This window comes from Macrosteles quadrilineatus, unplaced genomic scaffold (assembly GCF_028750875.1).
Source record: "Macrosteles quadrilineatus isolate MER2022 unplaced genomic scaffold, UCM_ALF_1.0 Scaffold_8__2_contigs__length_117827958, whole genome shotgun sequence".
In the NCBI taxonomy this organism is placed as follows: Eukaryota; Metazoa; Arthropoda; class Insecta; order Hemiptera; family Cicadellidae; genus Macrosteles; species Macrosteles quadrilineatus.
The window spans coordinates 91716033-91741578 of record NW_026542601.1 but is presented as its reverse complement, the minus strand read 5'-3'; the positions used below and the strand labels follow the sequence as shown (position 1 = coordinate 91741578).

The 25546-nt window shown below is 36.8% G+C and overlaps 1 protein-coding gene across 1 annotated transcript; it reads left to right on the top strand.

The window, feature by feature from the left end:
- Positions 1-1198: 1198 nt before the first annotated feature.
- On the top strand, positions 1199-25036 carry LOC128999734 (pre-mRNA-splicing factor syf1 homolog). The gene is made up of 18 exons (XM_054426386.1): positions 1199-1342; positions 9838-9986; positions 11541-11664; positions 11937-12134; positions 12623-12807; positions 13173-13287; positions 14091-14238; positions 14550-14701; positions 15066-15286; positions 16081-16243; positions 17052-17165; positions 17933-18095; positions 18899-19008; positions 20057-20260; positions 21089-21205; positions 22361-22499; positions 23519-23668; positions 24909-25036. The coding sequence occupies exons 1-18, from the start codon at positions 1304-1306 to the stop codon at positions 24986-24988; spliced, it is 2571 nt and encodes an 856-aa protein (XP_054282361.1). The 5' UTR covers positions 1199-1303; the 3' UTR covers positions 24989-25036.
- The last annotated feature ends 510 nt before the right edge of the window (positions 25037-25546 follow it).

The following is a 25546-nucleotide window of genomic DNA, read 5'->3' as shown; positions in this document are numbered from 1 at the left end:
ACTGTGCAACAAAATACATAAACAAATTAAAAATAATTCAAATAATTCAACAGAAAGCTAAATAAGTTCTGTTATAGAGATGTCAAAAAATGTCTCCTTCTGGAAGACTGTGTCTATTGATATTATTATAAAACAATGCACAATCAAAGAGCTAAAAGAATAACTCACAAATCACATAGGCCATAGGTCTAAATGAATTTGCAATGGATATGTGACAAGCATACAGTTTCTTCTAAAAAAAATTGCTTTTAAAGGAGAACAGATATTTATACCCTAGTTTAACTCTGTATGTTCTTATCAGTTCAAAATCTTCAAGAGATTGTAGATACAAATAACTCTAATATTGGCAATGTAATTAAAAGAGTTAGAGAACAGGTTTTTTTTCACACTTTTCGACCACCAAAATATAAAATTATTTAAATTTTAGAAACCTTATCATTCATTAAGAAATCCTGTCATCTTATAGTTCTCCATCATTTATCCTCTCAGCGACAACTCCAATCCTTTATAGTACCCTAACGGCAGGACACTCAACCACTTACTTTCAGTAAAACTCACTCTTCAACGCAACACTTTTATGACTTCCCTCTCCCAGATTGAAAGCCGAACAGGGAACATGGACATCGGAAAGTTTAGAAAGTATCTAAAGTCCATCTTGATAGATAAGGTCTGCTACAGCGAGGCCCCAATAGAACAACTTATTCTAGTGTTTTCTAGGGGGGTCTTGGCTACAGCATCCGGGAATTTACTAGTAGCCTTGGTTAAACATCAAAAGGGATTGTGGGTCACAATATACAGTTAATTGTATTCCATTAATTAGTATTTTGATGCCATTTTTTTTTTAATAAATGCAAATAAGTAAGTGTCCAAGTAATGTAATTTTATTAGTCAAGACTGGGCCAATGCAAAATGTTTGTTCATCTGGCTGAATAAATTACTTTGACTTACAATTTTAAATATTAGTAGATTATTTGTATTCCATTAAGATCCATTAAGACACAAATTAAGATAAGTGATACATCTATAAAAGTTAGTATACAGGTATCTACAAAATTTATGCTAGAATCAAATACACTATACTGCTACATGGAAATAAAACAGTTGTAGCACGCTTAAGAAAAAAAAGGGAAGATTGTCTGCTTGCTTATTGTTTGTTTACCCTTCCACTCCTAACTCCCACCTCCCGAAATAGGTTATGTTCATGTTGCTGATGTGAGAAATGACGAAAGTCTTACATGTACAGTTCTACTAGTAAATAATATTATCAATTTTAAGTCTAAAAGATCTTCATTTGAGCGGAATCATGCCGGTGTACACAAAAAAAACTGTCGATCTCATATTTGTAAGTTGATTTCTAGAGAGGTGTTTATTTGGTAGATATAAAGTTTTGTTACATTTAGTTACTAGGCCTAGGCTATTGTTTGGCCAAACGTTTTCTGTCGGCTTTGGTTGTGCATTTTAAACTTACAAAGATACAAAACAAGGCATATAATATTGGTTATTATTGTATTCTCTTAATAGGCCTAGTGCGTGTTTTATTGCTTTAGCTTGCTTTCGTATGTTTTTCTGATTCCTTTACTAATTAGGTAGCCTATTTACAAGATTTATTGCATATTATATTTGATTTAATGACAACAAATCTCGACAATTTCCTGTTAAGGGGAACATTCATTATTATCGTCGATGATTTCTTTTCGATATAAGTAGCCTATTGATATTTTTGTTTTCCTTTACGATCCATATTCCATCTGTTTTAATATCTTAAAACTCATTTAAGTTACAGACAGACACTTGTGTGAACCTGGCAATAACTCCAGCCATAAGTAGTGCGCGCGCCCGAAAAATCTATTGCTGGCCGATTTGCGGCGAAATACGGCCGCGTAACATAATACCGATGATGTCACCAGATAGAGGACAATTTAACGGACACGACAGTATCAATATCATGTACCTGGCGAATAAGAAAGAGGGGGTAAAGTCAGCAATAAGTAGTGGGCTTGCCCGAAAAAATCTATTGCCGGCCGTTTTGCGGCAAAATACGACCGCGTAACATGAAACCGATAATGTCACCAGATAGAGGACACTTTAACGGACACGACAGTATCAATATCATGTACCTGGCGGATAAGAAAGAGGGGGTAAAATCAGCAATAAGTAGTGCGCGCGCCCTCAAAAATCTATTAATGACCGATTTGCGGCAAAATACGGCCGCGTAACATAATACCGATGATATCACCAGATAGAGGACACTTTGACGGACACGACAGTATCAATATCATGTACCTGGCGGATAAGAAAGAGGGGGTAAAGTCAGCAATAAGTAGAGCGCGCGCCCTCAAAAATCTATTGCTGGCCGATTTGCGGCAAAATACGGCCGCGTAACATAATACCGATGATGTCACCAGATAGAGGACACTTTAACGGACACGACAGTATCAATATCATGTACCTGGCGGATAAGGAAGGGGGGGTAAAGTCAGCAATAAGTAGAGCGTGCGCCCGAAAAATCTATTGCTGGCCGATTTGCGGCAAAATACGGCCGCGTAACATAATACCGATGATGTCACCAGATAAAGGACACTTTAACGGACACGACAGTATCAATATCATGTACCTGGCGGATAAGAAAGAGGGGGTAAAGTCAGCAATAAGTAGAGCGCGCGCCCGAAAAATCTATTGCTGGCCGATTTGCGGCAAAATACGGCCGCGTAACATAATACCGATGATGTCACCAGATAGAGGACACTTTGACGGACACGACAGTATCAATATCATGTACCTGGCGGATAAGAAAGAGGGGGTAAAGTCAGCAATAAGTAGAGCGCGCGCCCTCAAAAATCTATTGCCGGCCGTTTTGCGGCAAAATACGACCGCGTAACATGAAACCGATAATGTCACCAGATAGAGGACACTTTAACGGACACGACAGTATCAATATCATGTACCTGGCGGATAAGAAAGAGGGGGTAAAATCAGCAATAAGTAGAGCGCGCGCCCTCAAAAATCTATTAATGACCGATTTGCGGCAAAATACGGCCGCGTAACATAATACCGATGATATCACCAGATAGAGGACACTTTGACGGACACGACAGTATCAATATCATGTACCTGGCGGATAAGAAAGAGGGGGTAAAGTCAGCAATAAGTAGAGCGCGCGCCCTCAAAAATCTATTGCTGGCCGATTTGCGGCAAAATACGGCCGCGTAACATAATACCGATGATGTCACCAGATAGAGGACACATTAACGGACACGACAGTATCAATATCATGTACCTGGCGGATAAGAAAGAGGGGGTAAAGTCAGCAATAAGTAGAGCGCGCGCCCTCAAAAATCTATTGCTGGCCGATTTGCGGCAAAATACGGCCGCGTATCATAATACCGATGATGTCACCAGATAGAGGACACTTTAACGGACACGACAGTATCAATATCATGTACCTGGCGGATAAGAAAGAGGGGGTAAAATCAGCAATAAGTAGTGCGCGCGCCCTCAAAAATCTATTAAAGACCGATTTGCGGCAAAATACGGCCGCGTAACATAATACCGATGATGTCACCAGATAGAGGACACTTTAACGGACACGACAGTATCAATATCATGTACCTGGCGGATAAGAAAGAGGGGGTAAAGTCAGCAATAAGTAGAGCGCGCGCCCTCAAAAATCTATTGCTGGCCGATTTGCGGCAAAATACGGCCGCGTAACATAATACCGATGATGTCACCAGATAGAGGACACATTAACGGACACGACAGTATCAATATCATGTACCTGGCGGATAAGAAAGAGGGGGTAAAGTCAGCAATAAGTAGAGCGCGCGCCCTCAAAAATCTATTGCTGGCCGATTTGCGGCAAAATACGGCCGCGTATCATAATACCGATGATGTCACCAGATAGAGGACACTTTAACGGACACGACAGTATCAACATCATGTACCTGGCGGATAAGAAAGAGGGGGTAAAATCAGCAATAAGTAGTGCGCGCGCCCTCAAAAATCTATTAAAGACCGATTTGCGGCAAAATACGGCCGCGTAATATAATACCGATGATGTCACCAGATAGAGGACACTTTAACGGACACGACAGTATCAATATCATGTACCTGGCGGATAAGAAAGAGGGGGTAAAGTCAGCAATAAGTAGTGGGCTTGCCCGAAAAAATCTATTGCCGCCCGTTTTGCGGCAAAATACGACCGCGTAACATGAAACCGATAATGTCACCAGATAGAGGACACTTTAACGGACACGACAGTTTCAATATCATGTACCTGGCGGATAAGAAAGAGGGGGTAAAATCAGCAATAAGTAGTGCGCGCGCCCTCAAAAATCTATTAATGACCGATTTGCGGCAAAATACGGCCGCGTAACATAATACCGATGATGTCACCAGATAGAGGACACTTTAAAGGACACGACAGTATCAATATCGTGTACCTGGCGGATAAGAAAGGGGGGATAAAGTCAGCAATAAGTAGTGCGCGCGCCCGAAAAAATCTGCGCGACTTGAGTGGCTGCGCATAATAGGATTATAGGCCTAATACTTTATGGTAAAAGTTGGTGATACAAAAGGATCGTCAACCAGTCTAGTCGTAAGTTGTCAGTTGTCACGGCTTTGAATGATCAATTTATTAACATAAAAAACGAATTCTCAACTCTAGTTGACCTCTACAGCGACAGTCTAGCCTCCCTTCAACACAAAATTCTACACGATTAATTAATTCACTCCCAATTATTACACTTATACATCCAAATACAGTTTACACCTTAGACTTGAGGAACTACACTACTATCATCAGATTACAGTTAAAACTCAGACATACTACGCTAAATGGTTCAGATATACATATTATTATAATTGTGATTGTTATTAATATTCTTTATGCATTGTTATGGTTATTCATGGTCATTCTGCATTGTTATTGTTATTGTATGTCATAGTTTTATAGCTGTTATTGTTGATTGATTGTATTGATGCAATTGCTGATGAAATGTTGTTTGTTGTATAGTTTAAGTCAGTATTGGAGCTTATATAATCTTAACTGATTGTATTAGTGTAAATGGCATTACAGTAGACTCCCTCTAGTTCGGCCACCTTAGGACCGGACCACTGGCCGAACTACAAAACGGCCGGACTAACCGAATGTAGTGCATTTTACATAATCAAAATACAAATAATAGTATTGCGCATTCGTGATATGTTAAGTCAATAACCTTGGTTCAGTAATAAAAACTGTAACGTTTAAAATCACGCCTACTCAAGCAAAACAAAAATTACACAACACTGTACGTACAGCAATAAATCACGTAAAGAACAAAACAATAGAAAGTCTAGTACTGCAAGCTACTGCTACCGTAGTCAGAATAGGCTACTACTACATGTTGTTTCAGAACATAAGAATGTCGATAAAAACATTAGACAACTCATAAAACAGCATAAAATCATAGTACTTAGTCTTAAAGATAATAACGACAGTCGTAAAATAGGATAAAGATAACAAAATGGATGACGTAAAACTCCGCTTATTCTTTCTTCTTTGTTCTTCTATTCTTTCTTTGGTTTCTCTTCATCCACAAATTCAACAAGTTGCCATGGTTACTAATCACCCAATCACAAACTGTTGTGAGATAGCAAGTAAGTGCACAGCAGACATCAGTTGTGTAAAGAGCAGATGAGATGATTGTCAGTGCAAGCGGATAGCTTGACCTTGAAGCTAAGATGGCTATTTCTTTGTTTTGCTTTAATTTATTTTTGTCAAATAAACCATGGTGTTTCGAAAACAATAATGGGGGAACCGGAACATAGGTAATACTTATTGCTTACTTACTTATTACTTATTGCTGACTTTACCCCCTCTTTCTTATCCGCCAGGTACATGATATTGATACTGTCGTGTCCGTTAAAGTGTCCTCTATCTGGTGACATCATCGGTATTATGTTACGCGCCCGTATTTTGCCGCAAATCGGCCAGCAATAGATTTTTGAGGGCGCGCGCTCTACTTATTGCTGACTTTACCCCCTCTTTCTTATCCGCCAGGTACATGATATTGATACTGTCGTGTCCGTCAAAGTGTCCTCTATCTGGTGATATCATCGGTATTATGTTACGCGGCCGTATTTTGCCGCAAATCGGTCATTAATAGATTTTTGAGGGCGCGCGCACTACTTATTGCTGATTTTACCCCCTCTTTCTTATCCGCCAGGTACATGATATTGATACTGTCGTGTCCGTTAAAGTGTCCTCTATCTGGTGACATTATCGGTTTCATGTTACGCGGTCGTATTTTGCCGCAAATCGGCCAGCAATAGATTTTTCGGGCGCGCGCTCTACTTATTGCTGACTTTACCCCCCCCCCCTTCCTTATCCGCCAGGTACATGATATTGATACTGTCGTGTCCGTTAAAGTGTCCTCTATCTGGTGACATCATCGGTATTATGTTACGCGGCCGTATTTTGCCGCAAATCGGCCAGCAATAGATTTTTGAGGGCGCGCGCTCTACTTATTGCTGACTTTACCCCCTCTTTCTTATCCGCCAGGTACATGATATTGATACTGTCGTGTCCGTCAAAGTGTCCTCTATCTGGTGATATCATCGGTATTATGTTACGCGGCCGTATTTTGCCGCAAATCGGTCATTAATAGATTTTTGAGGGCGCGCGCACTACTTATTGCTGATTTTACCCCCTTTTTCTTATCCGCCAGGTACATGATATTGATACTGTCGTGTCCGTTAAAGTGTCCTCTATCTGGTGACATTATCGGTTTCATGTTACGCGGTCGTATTTTGCCGCAAAACGGCCGGCAATAGATTTTTTCGGGCAAGCCCACTACTTATTGCTGACTTTACCCCCTCTTTCTTATCCGCCAGGTACATGATATTGATACTGTCGTGTCCGTTAAATTGTCCTCTATCTGGTGACATCATCGGTATTATGTTACGCGGCCGTATTTCGCCGCAAATCGGCCAGCAATAGATTTTTCGGGCGCGCGCACTACTTATGGCTGGAGTTATTGCCAGGTTCACACCAATCAGACAGACACACATAGCGAATATGTCTAAGTTATACCTAAGGGAGTATGTTTTATCTATGGTTATACTTGGTTCAATAACCGACGAGTTATAGCTTGTATTAGAGAATAGGATTAAGAACTAGGCCTAATCTGGTTAAGGCAAAAATAATAGCCGGTACCGGTACCTATATATTGGATTAAGAAATGAAAGTATTCTAAACTAACCTAACATAACAAACCAAACTTGCTGTAGGCTAACCTAACATAACTAACCAAACCTCAAAAGGCTACCATTTCAAAATTCCGTTTCGTTTGATAGCAGAACATGTGGGGAATATCAAACGGAATTTTGAAATGTTATAGCAAGTTTGGTTGGTTAACTTAGGTTAGGTTAGTTTAGAACAGTTTTACTTATTTCAATATAATTTTTTATTGTTTGTTAATACTGCACAATATTTATTTATCGTAGTTGTCAGCTTATATGTTTCAATTCGTTAAGTAATAATATCAGATCAAAAAAATTAAATTTGATAGCTTATATATAAAAAAAATCAATGATAATAATGTCCCCCCTTAATAATAACAACAGGAAAGTACCAAGAAAATGCAATTGATATTTAATCTATAAAAACAATTTATCACGTTTGCTACTGCAATAGTACTAAATTTTTTCATTCATATGTGGCATATGTACTAGCAACACACATATGCCACGGCTGGTTTCTACCCATAGACTGCCATCACATATATGTGACAGCTTGTTACAATAAAACAGACTGACATCGTATATTTCGTCGGTGTCCGATGTTATTATAAAGCTTATATCTTTGTAACGGTCTATTTGAAGGCCCTGAATTCTCTGCAGTGGTCTACAGGGATGTCTGTTGCACATGTGCATCACTTGGTCTGTGGATATGATGATTAGTGACATCATATGTTAGTTAGCAAAACTGATTTTTACTTTGCTGCATCACTGGCCCGTGATCTGCGTGTAACCTACTATTAACCAAGTGACACCCAGTCTATGTGTAATATTAAAATGTATACCTCGGGCCGTGGCAATGACTGCACATCACAAATATGTGGTGATCGGTAGCAAACGAGATATAGGGCCTACTACCAAAAACAAATAATATTTAATGAAAAATAAAAAATAAAACTAAAACCACAAACTATTCGATATAAACAAACTAAAGCCTATGATTTTGCTTTTTTACGTGATCAAACATTGTTCTTTTCGAAAATCAACACAGTTTTCAATAGGCCTACCGTTAATATGATAACTGCAATGGAATTATAAAATTAATTGTTTCTTAAATTTTTAACTGTAACTACTTAGGAAAAAAATAATTATACACAAAATCATCTATAACTTTTTAAGCATCTTCTGTTTTTACTTTCTCCCCCTATACCATAGTATATGGAGAAAGTATTGTTTTCGTCAAAATTTTCGAGTTTGAGTTTTGAGTGGATATATTCGTTTTGGGTCCCCCTGGACCCAAAAAAGTGGTTTTCAAAGTGATGTCTGTGTGTGTGTGTGTGTGTGTGTGTGTGTGTGTGTGTGTGTGTGTGTGTGTCTGTGTGTCTGGATGTGTACAGAGCTAGGGACTACACCTGTGGTCCGATTTCGATGAAATTTGGTATGTAGGTCCTAATCCATGGTATCTCCAGGAGTTTTTTTCATTTTTTAGAAATTTTGATTTTTAATGGGGATTTTCCCATAAAAACCCATAAAAAACCGGAAAAATTGGATTTTCTCAAAAATGGCCCGAACGATTTTGATAAAAATTTAGTATGTTGTATCCCTTTAAATTTTGAATAAAATGGTACAAATCCCATTTCTGTAAAAATTACGGTTCAAAAGTTATGGTCAAATATGTTATTTTCCCATTAAAACCCCATAAAATAACAAAAAATAGGATTTTAGATAAAAAATCCTGTTTTGATTTAACATAGTAGGTTATGGTCGTTACAATTTTGATAGTTTTTTAATTTTTTAGAAATTTGTATTTTTTATGGGAATTTTTCCATAAAACCCCATAAAATAACTGAAAAATAGGATTTTCCCAGAAATGACTCGAACGATTTTGATAAAAATTTTGTATGTTATAGTCCTTTATATTCTAAACAAAATGGTACAAATCCCATTTCTGTAAAAATTACGGTTCAAAAGTTATTGTAAATTATGTCATTTTCCCATAAAACCCCCATAAAATAACAGAAAAATCGGATTTTCCCAAAAATGGCCCGAACAATTTTGATAATAATTTTGTATGTTATAGTCCTTTAAATTCTGAACAAAATTGTACAAATCCCATTTCCGTATCTTTACACCACTTACACATAATAAAGGTTGTTGGACAACTTATGGGAGAAAGTATGTGTCAGAATGCTGATACCGTTTATTATTTGATGCAAAGCTAACATGTTCAACATGTGTTGTTTTAAATTCCGATTTCTAATAAATTGCTATTTCCAGATTGATTTGAGAGTGGGAAATTAAACAACTAATAATGTTAAAAAAACTAAGTTATTAAAGTAAACAAGACGTAGACTCATTGGATAACTCTTTTAATTTTAATAACAATAAGTACTAAGCCGCGATTACTTGAGGCAAGTAGGTAAACAGGTTACCTGGCTTTGCTTAAGTGTATTTTAAGTAACCTGAGGCAGGTTTTAACCTACCTGCATCACTGGCCATGTGTAAACACGGCTTTAGGATTTCAGACTAAATTCCCTCCCAAGACAATTTATTTGGTGATACCTCCTTAGTAGTTTGTGTGTTAATTGGTCAAAGATGTTAATTTAGATGTTGTTTTAGAATGAAGAGGATTTGCCATATGAAGAAGAGATATTACGAAATCCTTTTTCAGTAAAACATTGGTTACGATACATAGAGCATAAAAAAGATGCTCCCAAAAATGCAGTTAACATTATTTACGAGAGAGCACTCAAGGAATTACCTGGCAGGTAAGGCATAGTATGTCATGTTTACAGTAGGCCTAGGTCTACCATATTTTAAAGGCATGAACTCACATGTGGCATTCGTCATACACCGAATAGCTACTTGTCCAATCATGACAAGTGTCGATCGGTGTTCGTCTACTCGTCATTTTGCGAACCTTAGTGCTCGTCATTTCCTGCGTTTTAGTTCTTTTCCACACATCATTGTAATAAATGGACTGCTCAGAAAGTGACGAATGTGTGGACACACCTTTATTAGGAAATCAGCAAATATCAAATTGAATAGAAAGTGTTTGTTACCAGTCTCTGCTAGCCCGTCAAAATGCTTACTCTCACCGTGATAGAAATAAAGTACCTACAGTCTTTAAATGATTAAATGTGTCTTTTTCAAAGTTTGTTATGTGTTTAGTTAGAAATTTTATGACGAATTATAAAAGAGTATAAAGCCGATGTGGAAGTTACCACAAAACATGTAGTTTAACATGACATAAACTAGGTGACTAAATACTTTCTATTAATGTAAATCAATATCCAGAATTAGGACGATGAATTTAAATTGGCTAAAAATAGTTTGTTATTTGCCAAAAATTCAGTGTTTGGTGAAAGCTGTGTGTGCAGACCCATTATGCTAAAAATACACCCTCCGCAGCCAATCTGCAGACAAAGCGAATTTCTATTTGTCTGATTGGATTTTCACAAAAATATTTTCTTAAGCATGACATATTTATCCCCCATTTAAATAACATTTAAGTAGATTCATCAAGTATAAGTCATTTGCTTTTCTGCTAAAGGGAGGTAAAAAGTGTTTTTGTCCAAATGTTAATAGTCTAGGATGAAATAAATAAATTTGCCTAAATAAATTGAAGTTAGCTAAAATTACCTTAGGCCTAATTATGTTTGAAATGTTTTCCCTTCCTTTAGGCCTAAGCCTTATTGATTTTTAAATTTATTGAAACATTGTATAGCATAGTATCAGTAAGTTAAAGTAATCTGAAGGATCTTTAACATTATTAAGTTGCTTGTACAACCTCTTGTGTTTTTTTTCATAATATTCAACTGATTTAATATATCCAGAACAAATCCAAGTAATGTTCATTTGGCCTGGGTACTTGAAGAGTTTTAAAATAAAAATTCCCGCAAAGTGTTTGTATTTTTCATGCTGTTAGCCTCCAGATCACAACATGTAGGTATAGTAAATACCTTTTATTGTCAAAGTGATCCCTAATAGTATATAGGCTACTGCTGTTTCATTCCCAAGAGACACTTCTTCAGGCTTTGAAATACATCAAATTTCATCAAATTAAAAAAACCGGTACTGAGTTTTTGTAATGTTTATTTGTTTTGTTTGTCTTTGTGTAAATGTAACTTTGATGGATTTAAACTTTGACAACTTCTCCTGGAACGTAATTTGATGTCCTTAAGGGCCTGAAGAAGCTCCCCTTGGTAATGAAACTGCAGTAGCCTATAGACTAGGCTTATTAGGGTTCACTTTGAAAGTATAAGTCTGTAAAACCTAAGATACTGAAGCCAAACATAACTTAACTTCATTTTTGTTTCTAGCTACAAACTTTGGTACAATTATTTGAAACTCAGAAGAAGACAAGTGAAAGGACGTTGCATTACAGACCCATCTTACGAAGATGTCAACAATGCTTTTGAAAGATCACTTGTTTTCATGCACAAGGTGAGTTGCTAACGCAAATATTTATTACAAAGACTTTATGGGAGGGATTTAACTCTACATTCAGTAAAAAAAATATTCACTAAAGGTTTAGATTGTTTGTTAGCTGTAAAAAAGAAGCACAATATAGTTTAATATTCTATTGGTTTTACCACTGAATCCTGTAGTTTTACTAGGAAACGCTAAAATAATTTGTATTTTTACATATTCAATATTACTATCACATAGAACAATAGGCCTATAAACACTATCACATATTGTTTCCGTTGGCTTAGATGCCGAGGATCTGGCTGGACTACTGTCAGTTTCTGGTGGACCAGTGTCTCATCACTCGTACGAGGCAGGTGTTTGACCGAGCGTTACGAGCGCTGCCGATCACTCAGCACCATCGTATCTGGCCGCTCTACCTTGCGTTCCTCAAGAGACACGACATTCCAGAAACTGCCGTCCGAGTCTTCCGGCGGTACCTCAAGGTGAATAGTTAGAAGCTTGACTATTGGTAGAAGTACAGTAGAATTTCAATCGTACGGATCGCCAACCATCTAGATCAGAACTAAATAAATAGTAGGCCTAAACAGTTAACCCTTTGTGTGCTTGGCCAATATTTTGTAAGGCTTTTTTGTATGCTTTTTGATGTATTATCTTTAATGTAATAGGTAGACTATCGTGTAAATATTATAGTGCTGTTTGACATAATTCTTTTTTTTTATATAGGCATACCAAAAACATGTGCAAAATGATTAGGTATCAAGAAGTCAATAAACACAGATTTTCCATCTTGTTAAATTACTGTAACTATTTGATTTGGTAAACAAATTCAGCCTAGAATTTTATGAGAGGTTTAGCAGATAGCAAAATTAAGCAATTGCAATAATGAATAAAGTAGTGCACCGAACAACACTCGTCAACTTGTTTTACATAAGTGATTTCCTTTAAAACTAAAACATTGATCACTTTCCAGCTGTGTCCAGAAGATACCGAGGATTATATAGAATATTTGACCTCTATTGAGAGGTTAGATGAAGCAGCTGTAAAACTAGCATACATCGTCAACAAGGAAGATTTTGTGTCGAAACATGGAAAATCAAACCACCAGTTGTGGAATGAGTTGTGTGAGCTGATATCCAAGAACCCTGATAAAGTGAGGTAAGTAAGAAAAATGTCAAAATAGGATTATCACCTTTTTTCTCTAGTCTGAAAAAAATCATACTAGTTAAATTACAAACACATCATTATCTTAGCTTTCAACGTTTCAACTTATTATAACATGAAAGTAAATAATTTACATTAAAACAGTATGAAACGAGATGTGACTAATGACTACAGGTGTGACTGTTACACCACAGTTCCTGGTTAAGTAGACACCTGCCAAGAAGAGGCTTAGTAGCGCCTGAACTCTTGATTTTCTTAGGTAAGCTAGCTTAATTCTTCCTTTCTTAAAAATAATTTCCAACCAGCCCCTTAGCTTTCCTTTAAAATAACCTTTTTATTTATATTATTATATATTGCAGATCACTGAACGTAGATGCTATAATCCGAGGAGGGTTAAGAAGGTACACAGACCAACTCGGCCACCTGTGGAACTCATTGGCTGACTATTATGTGAGGAGTGGACTTTTTGAGAGGGTAAGAAAAATTGTAATACACCGCCATCGGTAAATATCATAGAGTATTTATGAGGATTGTCTGTAAATTGAGGTATTCATCGAGCTCCAGTCTTGGTCATGCAAGCTAGTTTACATTTGACACTAGCACTCTGTTCTTTACTCCCATCACTACTATTCTAGCTGGTCTGCACCTCTATACTTCAGCAGCGACACTTCCGTAATATGAATTGTGTTAACTGTGATTAAGTTTCTGTGGAAAGGGGGTAATCCTCAATCAAAATCAGTTACTAGTCGAAGAATGTGTAGGATAAACTTGTTTAAATGGGAAGTGGCATAAAGTGCTTGCAGACAGGACACATTTGCGCAGCAGAGCCGACAGTGATTGTTCCATTAATTTGCATCGAGATAGCTAGTGATTCGAGTTGAGTAAGCTTTCTTATGGATTGGCATATTTAAGGCTATCAGGGCCCTTAATAATCTTAAAGATGCAATTCAAAGAGGTCTCCCATCCATTCGGCAATCTCTTTGTCGGTCACACCACGATCTATGCATTCTCTCCCTCTGGAAACTTAAACGACCACAACTGGCTCTGGTGTCAGATTTATCTAGCTCCTATGGCTCCAACAGTAGCTCATTGGAAACCCTATTTTAGACAGACTGCAACATTAATACAGATATTTTTTTCTATCTGAATATTCTTAATTGCATCCAAAATACCAATAAGTTTGAAATCTCAACACGTTAATCCTTTACAGTAAAATATACATTGTATACATTCAGTTGTATTTTACAAAATTCATTAATATAATGGTTTGTTTTCAGGCAAGAGACATCTATGAAGAAGCCATCCAGACAGTAACGACAGTGAGAGATTTCACACAAGTGTTTGATGCTTACGCTCAGTTTGAAGAGTTGAGTCTGAGTAAAGTCATGGAGGAAATGTCTTCCAAAACCAATCCAACTGAAGAAGGTGAGAACATAACTAAGAAAGTAGTTAGTGCCGCTTTACGTTGCCAGTTTAAACCTTAGAAATAAAAGCCATTTGAAGGCTGCACCCAGCTTCCTTTGATCGATGGGTCCTGGCCCTGGCTTAAGAAGTAGCTGAGCTTTCTTAGTAACAAAGCCATCGTCTTATCTATTCAATAGTCACTCTTCAACTGTCTTCACTTTAAAGCATGCTGACCTTGGTGTGTTGGCTTCCAACAATTGTCTAGTCATTACGACTACCTGGCACCTAGAGACATATACATGACTGAACTCACGTAATGGTGGAATTTACAGATGACGTGGAGGTAGAGATTCGGCTGGCAAGGTTCGAACACCTGATTGAGCGACGGCTGTTGCTGCTCAATTCTGTCCTTCTGAGACAAAATCCACACAACGTTCATGAATGGCTCAAGAGAGTCAAACTGTACGAAGGGAAGCCACATGACGTGAGTATAATCAATAAGAACAGACTTTTAATGTAAATTTCAATACTTAAATGTACATAATTGTGTAAAATAATTTTATTTTGATAATTTGTAGCCTAACAACATTTATTAAAGGTTAAAACCTATAATATACTAGTAGATCATTTATGTATTTTAAAAATTACCCTATTACAATTCTACTGTTTAGAATAAGATTCTATTGTTTTTTCCACTCACCACTTTGAAGGGCAATGGGTGGAGTTTGTTTCCATCTAGTTTCAGGCAGAATAGAAAAAGAGTAGTACCAAGGATGGAACCCTGGAGTACTCCAAGTAAATAATTATTTTGTAATAAAAAGAAGCTTAGAGTAAGAATTTGCTTCCAGATAATAAATACGTACACAGAAGCCGTACAAACTGTTGACCCCAAACTAGCCGTGGGTAAGCCGCACACTCTGTGGGTGTCATTTGCCAAGTTCTACGAGGCGGCTGGACAGATAGAAGACGCCAGGGTAGTGTTGGAGAAGGCGACGTTGGTGCCTTACGTCAAGGTAGACGACCTTGCGTCTGTGTGGTGCGAGTGGGCCGAGATGGAGATCAGACACGAGTAAGTACATGAGTAAATAATTTTCCTTAAGTTTATATCCACGTCTTTGGCATTTTCATTATTTTTTGTAAGGAAAAACCGTCCAATGAAATGAAATGAAAATGAAATGTGTTTATTGTCCTTAGAATTTTCACAAATTGGTGACAAAGTCATACAACTGCTAAGGTTTATAGCATAGTCAGTTAATAAATACAGTAAGATACAATATAGCTAACTACATAAAATGAGACATTTTAAAATACATATTTTAAATATTACAATTGAATAGGTAATCTTATTCTTAAGACAAATTCGTGGCATTGAAAATAATGGAAGTGGTTAAACCGCATAACCAACAAAGTCCAACAGTACTTTGGTCAATTCGCTAACTCTACTTAAAAATTAATACCAGACATTTCAAAAAATTCATTTACAGAATAGAATGGGTTGTTCAAAAGCCATCTGTAGAGTTTAGTTTTATAAGTATTTTCAGGATATTTTCGTATTAAATGTATTAGCTTGTTGTATATTTTTAGAAAGATTACCATATGGCTTTTAAGAGTTTTAGACAGTCTGAAAAAATCTATGGTAGCAACGCTCTTATTCCTTGTATAATGAACATAAGAAATTTGTTTGATTAAGTTGGGATTTTTTTGAACGTATGATACAGTCAAATAAATAAATGTTAATCACTGTTGGAATTTGTAGCTGAATGAACAGGGGTTTTCAGTGTTCCTGTTGGATCCTGTTACCTTGGTATTGTTACAGTAACGTGTTGGCCACGACCAAAAACTTACTGTTATGTTGTTTGTCAGGAACTATGACGGAGCACTACGTTTGATGCAGAGAGCCACAGTGATGCCAGCGCGCAAGGTGGCATATCACGACGAGACAGAAACTGTTCAGATGAGAGTGTACAAGTCACTCAAACTGTGGTCCATGTACGCCGACTTAGAGGAAAGCTTTGGCACATTCAAGGTATGCAACTGTGATAAAACCTGGATCGAGCTGTGAATTTTGCAGATAAACCATTTTAATTTAGATGCACTGATTCTGAGTCTCAACGCTTTTTATTGGATTCATTACTGATTCCAGAATCTCCTGGTATCACATCAATATGAATTTTCCATTGTTAACATTTGTTTAACCTTGCATTTACCTGTCCAGATAGGCTAGGGACCCATGTGTGTAACGTATCCACTATCCAGCAAAGCAAGGAGTAAACTCTGATAAAAAGTTGTGGTAGGTTCCAGAATCTGAAACCATGACATTGCTGTCTTCAGCCCAAAGTCTGTGGTGCTACCAACTGAGCCACTAACTCACCAATGCACCATTTGCAGACGGTGTCTGTATTTTCAAATGTATCAGTTATTTTTGTGTTATAAACTGTGCAACAATGATAGGGTAAGAAAAACTACAAGTGAAATGCCAAAAGTATAACTAGATGCAATTAGATTTTTCTACTGTTTCTGTAAGGTTATTAGATGACATTGTGCTATCAAGGTTTTTTTTATTGGTTTGTAATTTTACAAAACTCTTTTTTTCTGGGCCTACACTTAACAAAATCCCCCAGGGAACAATGTCTTCTGTGTGCTCTACGACCTACCTGTACTTCTTCTGAGTTAAGCTAGCTGCTACCCCTTTATTCTACAATCCAAAACCCTGGCCTAAATCCTTTCCTTAAAAAAAACCAACCTGTTGTTAATTTAACATGAGTTTTCTTAGAATATAGTATAGACTGGTTTGTATGTTGTTAATGATATAAATATTTGTTTTCATTTTTCAGTCCTGCAAATCCGTGTATGATAGAATCATTGACTTAAAGATTGCAACACCACAGATTATTATCAACTACGGACTCTTCCTTGAAGAACACAACTACTTTGAAGAAGCTTTTAGAGTAAGTAAGAAAGATCGGTGTGCTTGGTGGACCGTGGATCCTTTCCTTAGTCTGCTATGAGCTCATGTGATTTTACATAATCTCCATTCCACTCCCGTCTGTGGATGTTAACAGTAACTAATGGTGTTGTAATTAATTAATCCCTGGTAATATAATACCACTTAAGGATGGAGATGGAACCCAGGAGTACTCCAAGTAAATAATTATTTTTAGTTGGTTTTGCACATTTTCCAAGTTTATAATTTGTTTGACAAATCCAAAGTATAATTCTTAAATTCATGTTAAAATAAAATAATTAACTTTTGTATAACATTCTTAAGTTTTTTCCCCGATTGTAGCAAAAATATAAAAAATACTCTTCATGCACAAGCTTTCAAGCTTATGTATTGTAAGATTTTGTCACAAGAAATTATCACTACCTGTCCAGTCCAGCATTTTGACCTTGATACAGATTGTCATCTTCTGGGTGATTTGACTCCACACAGTGAAATTGTGACTGAAGAGTAAAAAAAAATGCTGATCAATAGTTTTTGCCAAAATCACATGAAGGTCTCATTGTGATGTTATGATTTTTATTTAAAAAGATTCTGTACACAAGATCTATTATTATAATTTTTAAGGCTGAAGACCTATTATTATATAAGGATATAAATACTTAAATAAATGTCTTAGTTTACAACTTTTCTTGAAGATTATTGAAAACAAATCAATGGGATACTGATACAACCAAGTCACTGAAATTTTAAATATATTTTTTTATTTCACAGGCTTATGAGAAAGGCATAGCTCTATTCAAATGGCCCAATGTGTACGACATTTGGAACACTTATCTGACAAAATTTCTCAAGAGGTACGAAGGCACGAAGCTTGAGAGGGCTCGAGATTTATTTGAGCAATGTCTAGAAAACTGTCCGGCTAAGTTTGCCAAAGGTAAGCTAGCAAAATTTAATATAAAATAGGTTTACGTACCTTACGTCGTCAATCCTAGTATAGTCTCAGGCGATTAGTTTCAGAACTGACGTTTCATTTTGAAGCCTTGTCGTCTAACACAAAATTATTTAAACATGATGTCGTCGTCAAAATACACAAATATTAAACACAAGAAACCGGCCTTCGCATATATGCATTGCTGGTCTATATGAATGAAACATTTAGTACTATTGCGGTAGTTTTTTTTCCTTGGACGCTAGGCACAGGCCTGGGATTGTTTTTCACATTACTTCAGGCTAGACCTAGAGGTTGCGGCATTATCACTTATATAAAATCCATTGGTGACTTGGCGGGGATCGACCCCGGGACCTCAGGGACTGAAGTCCCACACTCTTGCCACTACGCCAGCTCGCTCCCCAGGAAACGTGTTTAAAGAGATATTGCTTTTAATGTAAGGAAACAGAGAACCTAAAGCCTTGAATAGATTTGTCAACTTGTAAATTTTTTTAACATGGCTACAAAGGTTTTTCATTAATTTTCTGCGTTTTTGGACATTTTCCAAGCTTAGCAAGCTTGGAAAATGTCCAAAAACTACTGGTTTAGGTCAGACAATCGAGACTCGAATGTATATGTATATTAAATTATTTTATAAAGTTCTGTTTCTCACTCTTTGCCGAACACAAAGACACACCAAAGTTGCAGTGTACACAACAGACCTCTAGGAAGAAATATTTTTACTGAATACTAAAAGGCTTAGACATTATCATCTTCATTCGTCACATGAATGTGTTCTTATGTTTTAGCCCTGTACCTACTGTATGCCAAGCTGGAAGAGGACCATGGCTTGGCCCGGCATGCAATGGCAGTTTACGAGAGAGCCACTGCGGCTGTACTACCTGAAGAACAGTTTGAGGTAAAATCTCCTACAAATGTAATATTCTGCATATTTTAGCACAATTAAAATTTTGTTAAAGTTAATTTTACACAGGTGCATGTAACAAAGATAATTTAAAAACTTAGTACGATAGTACAGTTGAGTATTTTTATACACTGAATTACACACATGAAAAGGTGAATGTTTTGAGTTACCTTGCTTAGTTGAGTGACCCATTGTGGTACCCTTTGTACACTATTATAGTTTCAGACTTCTGGAGTCCATTATCAAATGTGACAAAAACACCAGGTTACCTATCGGGTTTGGTAAATATTTGTTGTTACCATTGTAGAACACGATAAACTAATATAATATTTTTTAATCAGACTTTTAACTCCTGCGTGCGTAAGTTGTAGCCATTATGTAAGTTTTTAGGTGAGTCTGTGGCTCAGTCGGTAGCGTCACATACTTCGGGCTCAAGGCAGCGATGTCGTGGGTTCGGATACTGGTCCCTGCCGCAAAAATTTCATCAGTACATTTCACTTTCGTACTGTACCGGCTCACCCCTTGTTTTGCTGGATATGTTCCACGCAAAGATCTGTAGACTATGTGGAGAGGCAAATGCAAGATATTATGCAAGACTAAGATTTTAAATTATCATTGTGTATCTAAGTGCAAGCATTTTATCATGTATATATGTATGTAATTTATCGTCCAAAGGACAGATTGTATTTTATTTAATATGTAGGCTATGGAATGGTTTACATTTCATTTAGTTTCGTAAAATATCTTTGGAAATAAAAATATTTTGACTTTGAATTTTAATACTGAAAAACTAGCCAGAGTTACCACAAGAGACATGCGTGGGGACGCCGGAAGAGTCACAAGGTAACTTAAAATAATTTAAATTCAACTTAGTGATCCAGTGGATACTACACCATGAAAATGAAAAGGGTTTGTAATTGTTTATGGCTGTTTTTATTATTAGTCAATGGCTGTTTATTTATTGTACAGTTGAATAGTCTCACTATGTGCCCTGTTGCAAAAGCAAATTACTTCTCTAGTAACTCTATCGATGTTTTAACAGCTATTCAACATCTACATCAAGAAGGCAGCGGACATCTACGGAGTGCCTAGGACGAGGCAGATCTATGAGAAGGCCATTGAGGTGCTGCAAGAAGAGAACTGCAGAGAGATGTGTCTCAGGTTTGCTGAGATGGAGACAAAGTTAGGAGAGATAGACAGAGCCAGAGCCATTTACGCACACTGCAGCCAAGTGTGTGACCCCAGGGTGAGAGAATCACTATGGACCATTCGTCTGTTTAATAGTTATCTGTGCAAATCGTGAGATAGGTGATGCTTTATCAACAAGCGAAAAATGTTTCACAAATTAAGAGATGTTATCGAATTAAAATAAATGCATTACAGCTCTTGGAATGTGACATTTTTTTGCATACTTACAACATTAAGGTTAGGATGTTTTGTGAAGCAGCATTATTGAGGCGCTAAGATAAACAACTTTAAATTTGTTAATCAAAAGTACTCTTCATTTACATACTGTTAATCATAGTTATTAATTTATAAATTATTATAATTAATTTGTTGCTAAACTGGAACATGATTTATTATGTTTGTTTTTAACATTTTTACATGTACAAATTTATTTAGGTATTTCATACGCTAAAACAAACTGAGCCTAATTTTTTTGGTTCAGTTGTCTGGAGTGAGGAGAGTAGAGTAGCGAGTAATAAATAGTAAAAATAGTGTGCAAAGGAAAACATTGAGGAATCAACTGTCTTCCAAACTAATTTCTGTGAACAAAATACCACACTGTAGACAAAGTTCATTTTTTGTGATGGTGAATATTGTTATTTTGAGTTTATTTGGAATATTTTCCATCACAATCCGTAAAAAAACAGATATTAACAAACAACGTTTTGGGATCTGGTATCTGATCTTAACAACAGGTATACACAAACCCACCCAAAGTCCAAAATATTGAAAACACAAATATGCTCTACAGAAGATTTCTACAACCCGATTGATAATAATTTAATGCTGAGATGGCTGCTGAGGACAGTTAATTCACACACTATCTACTCATACTTTGTCACTACAGGTGACAGCTGATTTCTGGCAGACGTGGAAAGAGTTTGAGGTTCGTCACGGGAATGAAGACACGATGAGAGAGATGCTCAGGATAAAACGCAGTGTACAGGCTACATACAATACTCAGGTAAGTTTATCATGCTAGTAATGGGATGGCTAAATATACTAAACATAATATACTAGCATAGTTGTGCATAGGTCATTGGATTTGTCACGTTGAAATGAGTAAATAGTTATTTGTGCAACTAGTGAGAAAAGTGAGCAATTGACTCACTCGAGAGAAATTCAGGCGAGTGAGGAATGGTTTCTCGAGTGAGGCAATTGTACTTTGAACTCGAGTTGCACATTATACTTTTCTTACAGTTACCATAAAACAATAGTTATTTGTGCAACTAGTGAGAAAAGTGAGCAATTGACTCACTCGAGAGAAATCCTTACTCACGAGCCGCAGGCGAGTGACGAATGGTTTCTCGAGTTAGGCAATTGTACTTTGAACTCGAGTTGCACATTATACTTTTCCTACAGTTATCATAAAACAAATAAATTTGTGAAGAAACATAACCTAGTTTTACACTGAAGTGAACTTTTAACATAACATTTAATGTGAAGTGACAAATACAACAGTACAACAGCTGACCAGCTGATTTACAGCCAGTGCTGCCAACGTATTTCGCGCGCATACGACGTTGCCTGCATGTTACGCGCTCACTATTTCGTGCCTTCACGTTGCAAATCTGGAGTGAGACAAAGTAATTAGAGTGAGACAATGTTAACATTGTCTCACTGATGAGCGAATTGGCCACTTTGCTTTCTCAAATCAGTGAGAGAACATGTACATTGTTAGGTAACTGTAGGAAAAAATTATAGTCCTTTGTTAGATCTTTGTGATGGTACTTTTTTGTATAGGGCTAATTTGAATAGTGGCAGCCCTCCTCTTGAAAAGATCCACTTTAATCGCACTGGTGACCTTATTAAAAGACAGGCATTATGTGCAGTCAGAAAATCTAAATTACTTTTAAATAATCTTTTTGCAGGTGAACATGATGTCCCTGTAGATAATGTCGGCTGCCAGCAATGTTTTTGGCATAGTGGCAGACCATCCCCGTGGCGTCAAGACTATTCATTAGGCTACATGTCTAATAAATTATCTGTTTGCAGGTGAACATGATGTCAGCACAAATGTTGTCGGCTGCCAGCAATGTGTCTGGCACAGTGGCAGACCTGGCCCCTTTCACCAAGACTATTTAATAAGCTACATTACTAATGAATGATCTGTTTGCAGGTGAACATGATGTCAGCACAAATGTTGTCGGCTGCCAGCAATGTATCTGGCACAGTGGCAGACCTGGCCCCTGGTGCCAAAGATGGAATGCGTATGCTGGAGGCTAAGGCTGCTGAGATGGCCGCTGAGGACAGGACAGGTAAATGTACTCGCAGTCAGTTTATTCTCACACAAGTCAGATAAAAACTACGTAATATGATATAAATATTTTAACAGCAGAATTTCGATCTTCCAAAACAATTGGTACCGTATCCCATTGGGTTGATATAGATGATTTTTACAGAACATAAAGACTATAAATTGCATTTTAGAAATTTTTGTGCCTAGCCTAGCCTAAAAGCTTTAACACGTTGGGTGCTGATGACAGGAATTCCCGCCATTGCTTAACATTGAAATAAATGCAATTTTCATGTTCAAACATGTCAACGGCACTTTAAGTGTTAATGTTTGATCACCAAGTAAAAAATCAAAGCTTTTACTATCCCAATAGCAGAGCGAATCTGCATAGATTTCACAATCAAGAAATTCACACTTTTGCTGGAGGAGGAGGATGATCACATTTTCTTGGATGTAGGAGACAATGATGATGTCTACAGGAACAGGACCGAGGAGATGTTCAGGATTTTGTGGTGATCACAGAAGACGAAGACGATTTTATATTTTTTGCATCTTATTTCAGTGAAATTGAGTTTTTAAATTTTGTTCTGTAAACGATTCAAACAATCATCTATTCAGATAGTTGGAGCTCGGAATTTAGAGTTCTACTGTGTTGTGTTTTTTTTTTCAATAGTAGTCATGACATGTTTCTTAGCTAGTGGATTTTGTTCGCGTGTGTGATTTGGTTTGCGATGAATCACTAAGAAAGATAATAATTAATTTGATAGACATTATTTACTACATAATAAATTTCTGTAAAAACTCAGGTTTAGTTTAAACTTATTTGCAATGACTCGTTATAATTCTTATTGATTACAATACAAAACTGTAAAAGCATAAGGCATAACTTTCTTAATAAAGAATATTTGATTGATTGAAGGAATAACATTATCAAAACATCTTTGAGGATCTTACTGTTATCCTTTTAAGGATTTACAGCATATTTTAGTATTTTAAGCGATATACATGATATTTTACACGTGTTATTATCGTGTGTTACAGCACAAGTGAAGGGTGGGAACATTCTCTTTGTACGGGGAGAGACGCAGGGCCAGGATCGTGATGGGACGGACACCACTAGAGTCCTCAACCCTGACGAGATCAACATTGATGAGGATGACCACGACGTCAACGATTCGTCTGAGGAAGAAGGTAACTCTGGTTCAATTGATCATAGTAGATAGTAGAACCCTTCATATCCGACCACAACAGGACCGGGCCAAGGTTGGAACCTCAAAAGTTTCGGATATCAGGAGGAGCATAGCCTGCAGTCTCCACGACTTCGGTTATCGTCTCCCACGACCACGGCAACACCTGTGAGCACATCTTATAGTCTCAGCGACATCGGTATAATCGTCTATTACGACCGCGGCAACAACCATCAACGGAACATGTCTTGCAGTCTCAGCGAAACCGGCCGTAATTGTCTACCGAGACCGCGGCAACATCCCCATTGGCCTTTCGGGTATCCGAACGTGCTCAGCGTTATCACCTTAGACAGGACACAACTAGACGGTCCGACACTAGGTTGGATATCCTGAGGCGTCGGATATGAGGTGTGCTACTGTACAAAGAATGTGTATTCGTATTGACTTGTAGATATCCCACATATCTGGACTAGTTGTAGCCAATTATTTGAAAACTGAATGTGCCACTCAGAGAGTGCTACACTATAATATTCTACTTTTTTCTAATTTTGGTTGCTTCGATAGTGACATATAAGTTTCTGTAGTTTACAATATGAGTTCCTATTCTGTTTGGCAGAAATCAGTTATTTAGATAAGCACACTATCTATGGCTCAATTCTACTATGTTAGTTTTTATTATAAAACTGGCAACAACTCTTCATAGGTATGTAATACAGAGTTCTATCCCTAGTCAAAGATAATACATTTTTTTTAAGACACAATCAAAATAACAATTGATAAAATAAAATGATTAGCCTACCTTATCTAACCACAGATGTTGGTATAACAACTAATTTTGTTCCTCAGAACCTCATCAGGTCATTTTGTGTGCAGCCACATCATCAATGTATGTAATGATAAATTGTGGTACGTCGATATAGATTAGAGACTGTCACATTCACAATAATTAAAACTAGTCATGTTGATAAAATAATAAAAATGGAATAAAAATTGATAAAACTGATTAAAACTGTACAGACTGGCCAGCACTGCCTTATCACTGTCAATGGCTAAATAAAACTGAATCATAATGTTTCTTCTTCTCTCCAGTGCCACCTGTATTTGAGTCAACTATTATATTTAATACATTTACTGACAAGTAAAAAATCAAAGAAGTATAAGAACAAAACAAACTGATATAAAATGATAAGTTTTTAAATTGTTTGGAAAAAATATTGACAACCCTTTTGACATTCATTTTTCAGATGATGTCCCTGTGGAAAAACAAACTATTCCTTCTGAGGTGTTTGGCAGTTTGAAGAAAGATGATGAAGATTCAAGTTAATAATATTGTCAACTTCCTTGTCAACTAATATAACATTTAATATGTCAATGTTTGTCTTGATTACTCCTTCATCTTGCAACTAAATGTCTACTCGCATCGCTCTCTTCTCGTCTCTATTAACATGAGAAAAGGGGCTACTCTGGTTCTTAGAGGTTGACTATTTTTCTCTTCTCAGTCTCCTGTCGACAGCTGGATTTCACAAGGTAAACCAATCTCCGTATGTTTGCCCAAAACTCTTACATATTTTAACAAAATATTTTGGAAAGTCATACACAGTTTGAGAAAGTAAGTTACCGTGCGTGTGTTTAACTGCCATTGTAATGTGAGAAAATGTTGACTTAGCAAGAACATTATTTGCATTACATTTAAAAAGACACTCATGAAGATCACACCGATTGTGTCAACAAATGATTTGTGCCAAACAAATTCTAATTGAAAAATGTGTACATGGTTCGCCTTCATAAATTAGCTCCTGTGTTTCCATCTACTTTGGCTACTGCATTACATTTTAAAGTTTCAGCACTTTGGTTGTATAGCTTTCTTCAGTTTAATGTCAGT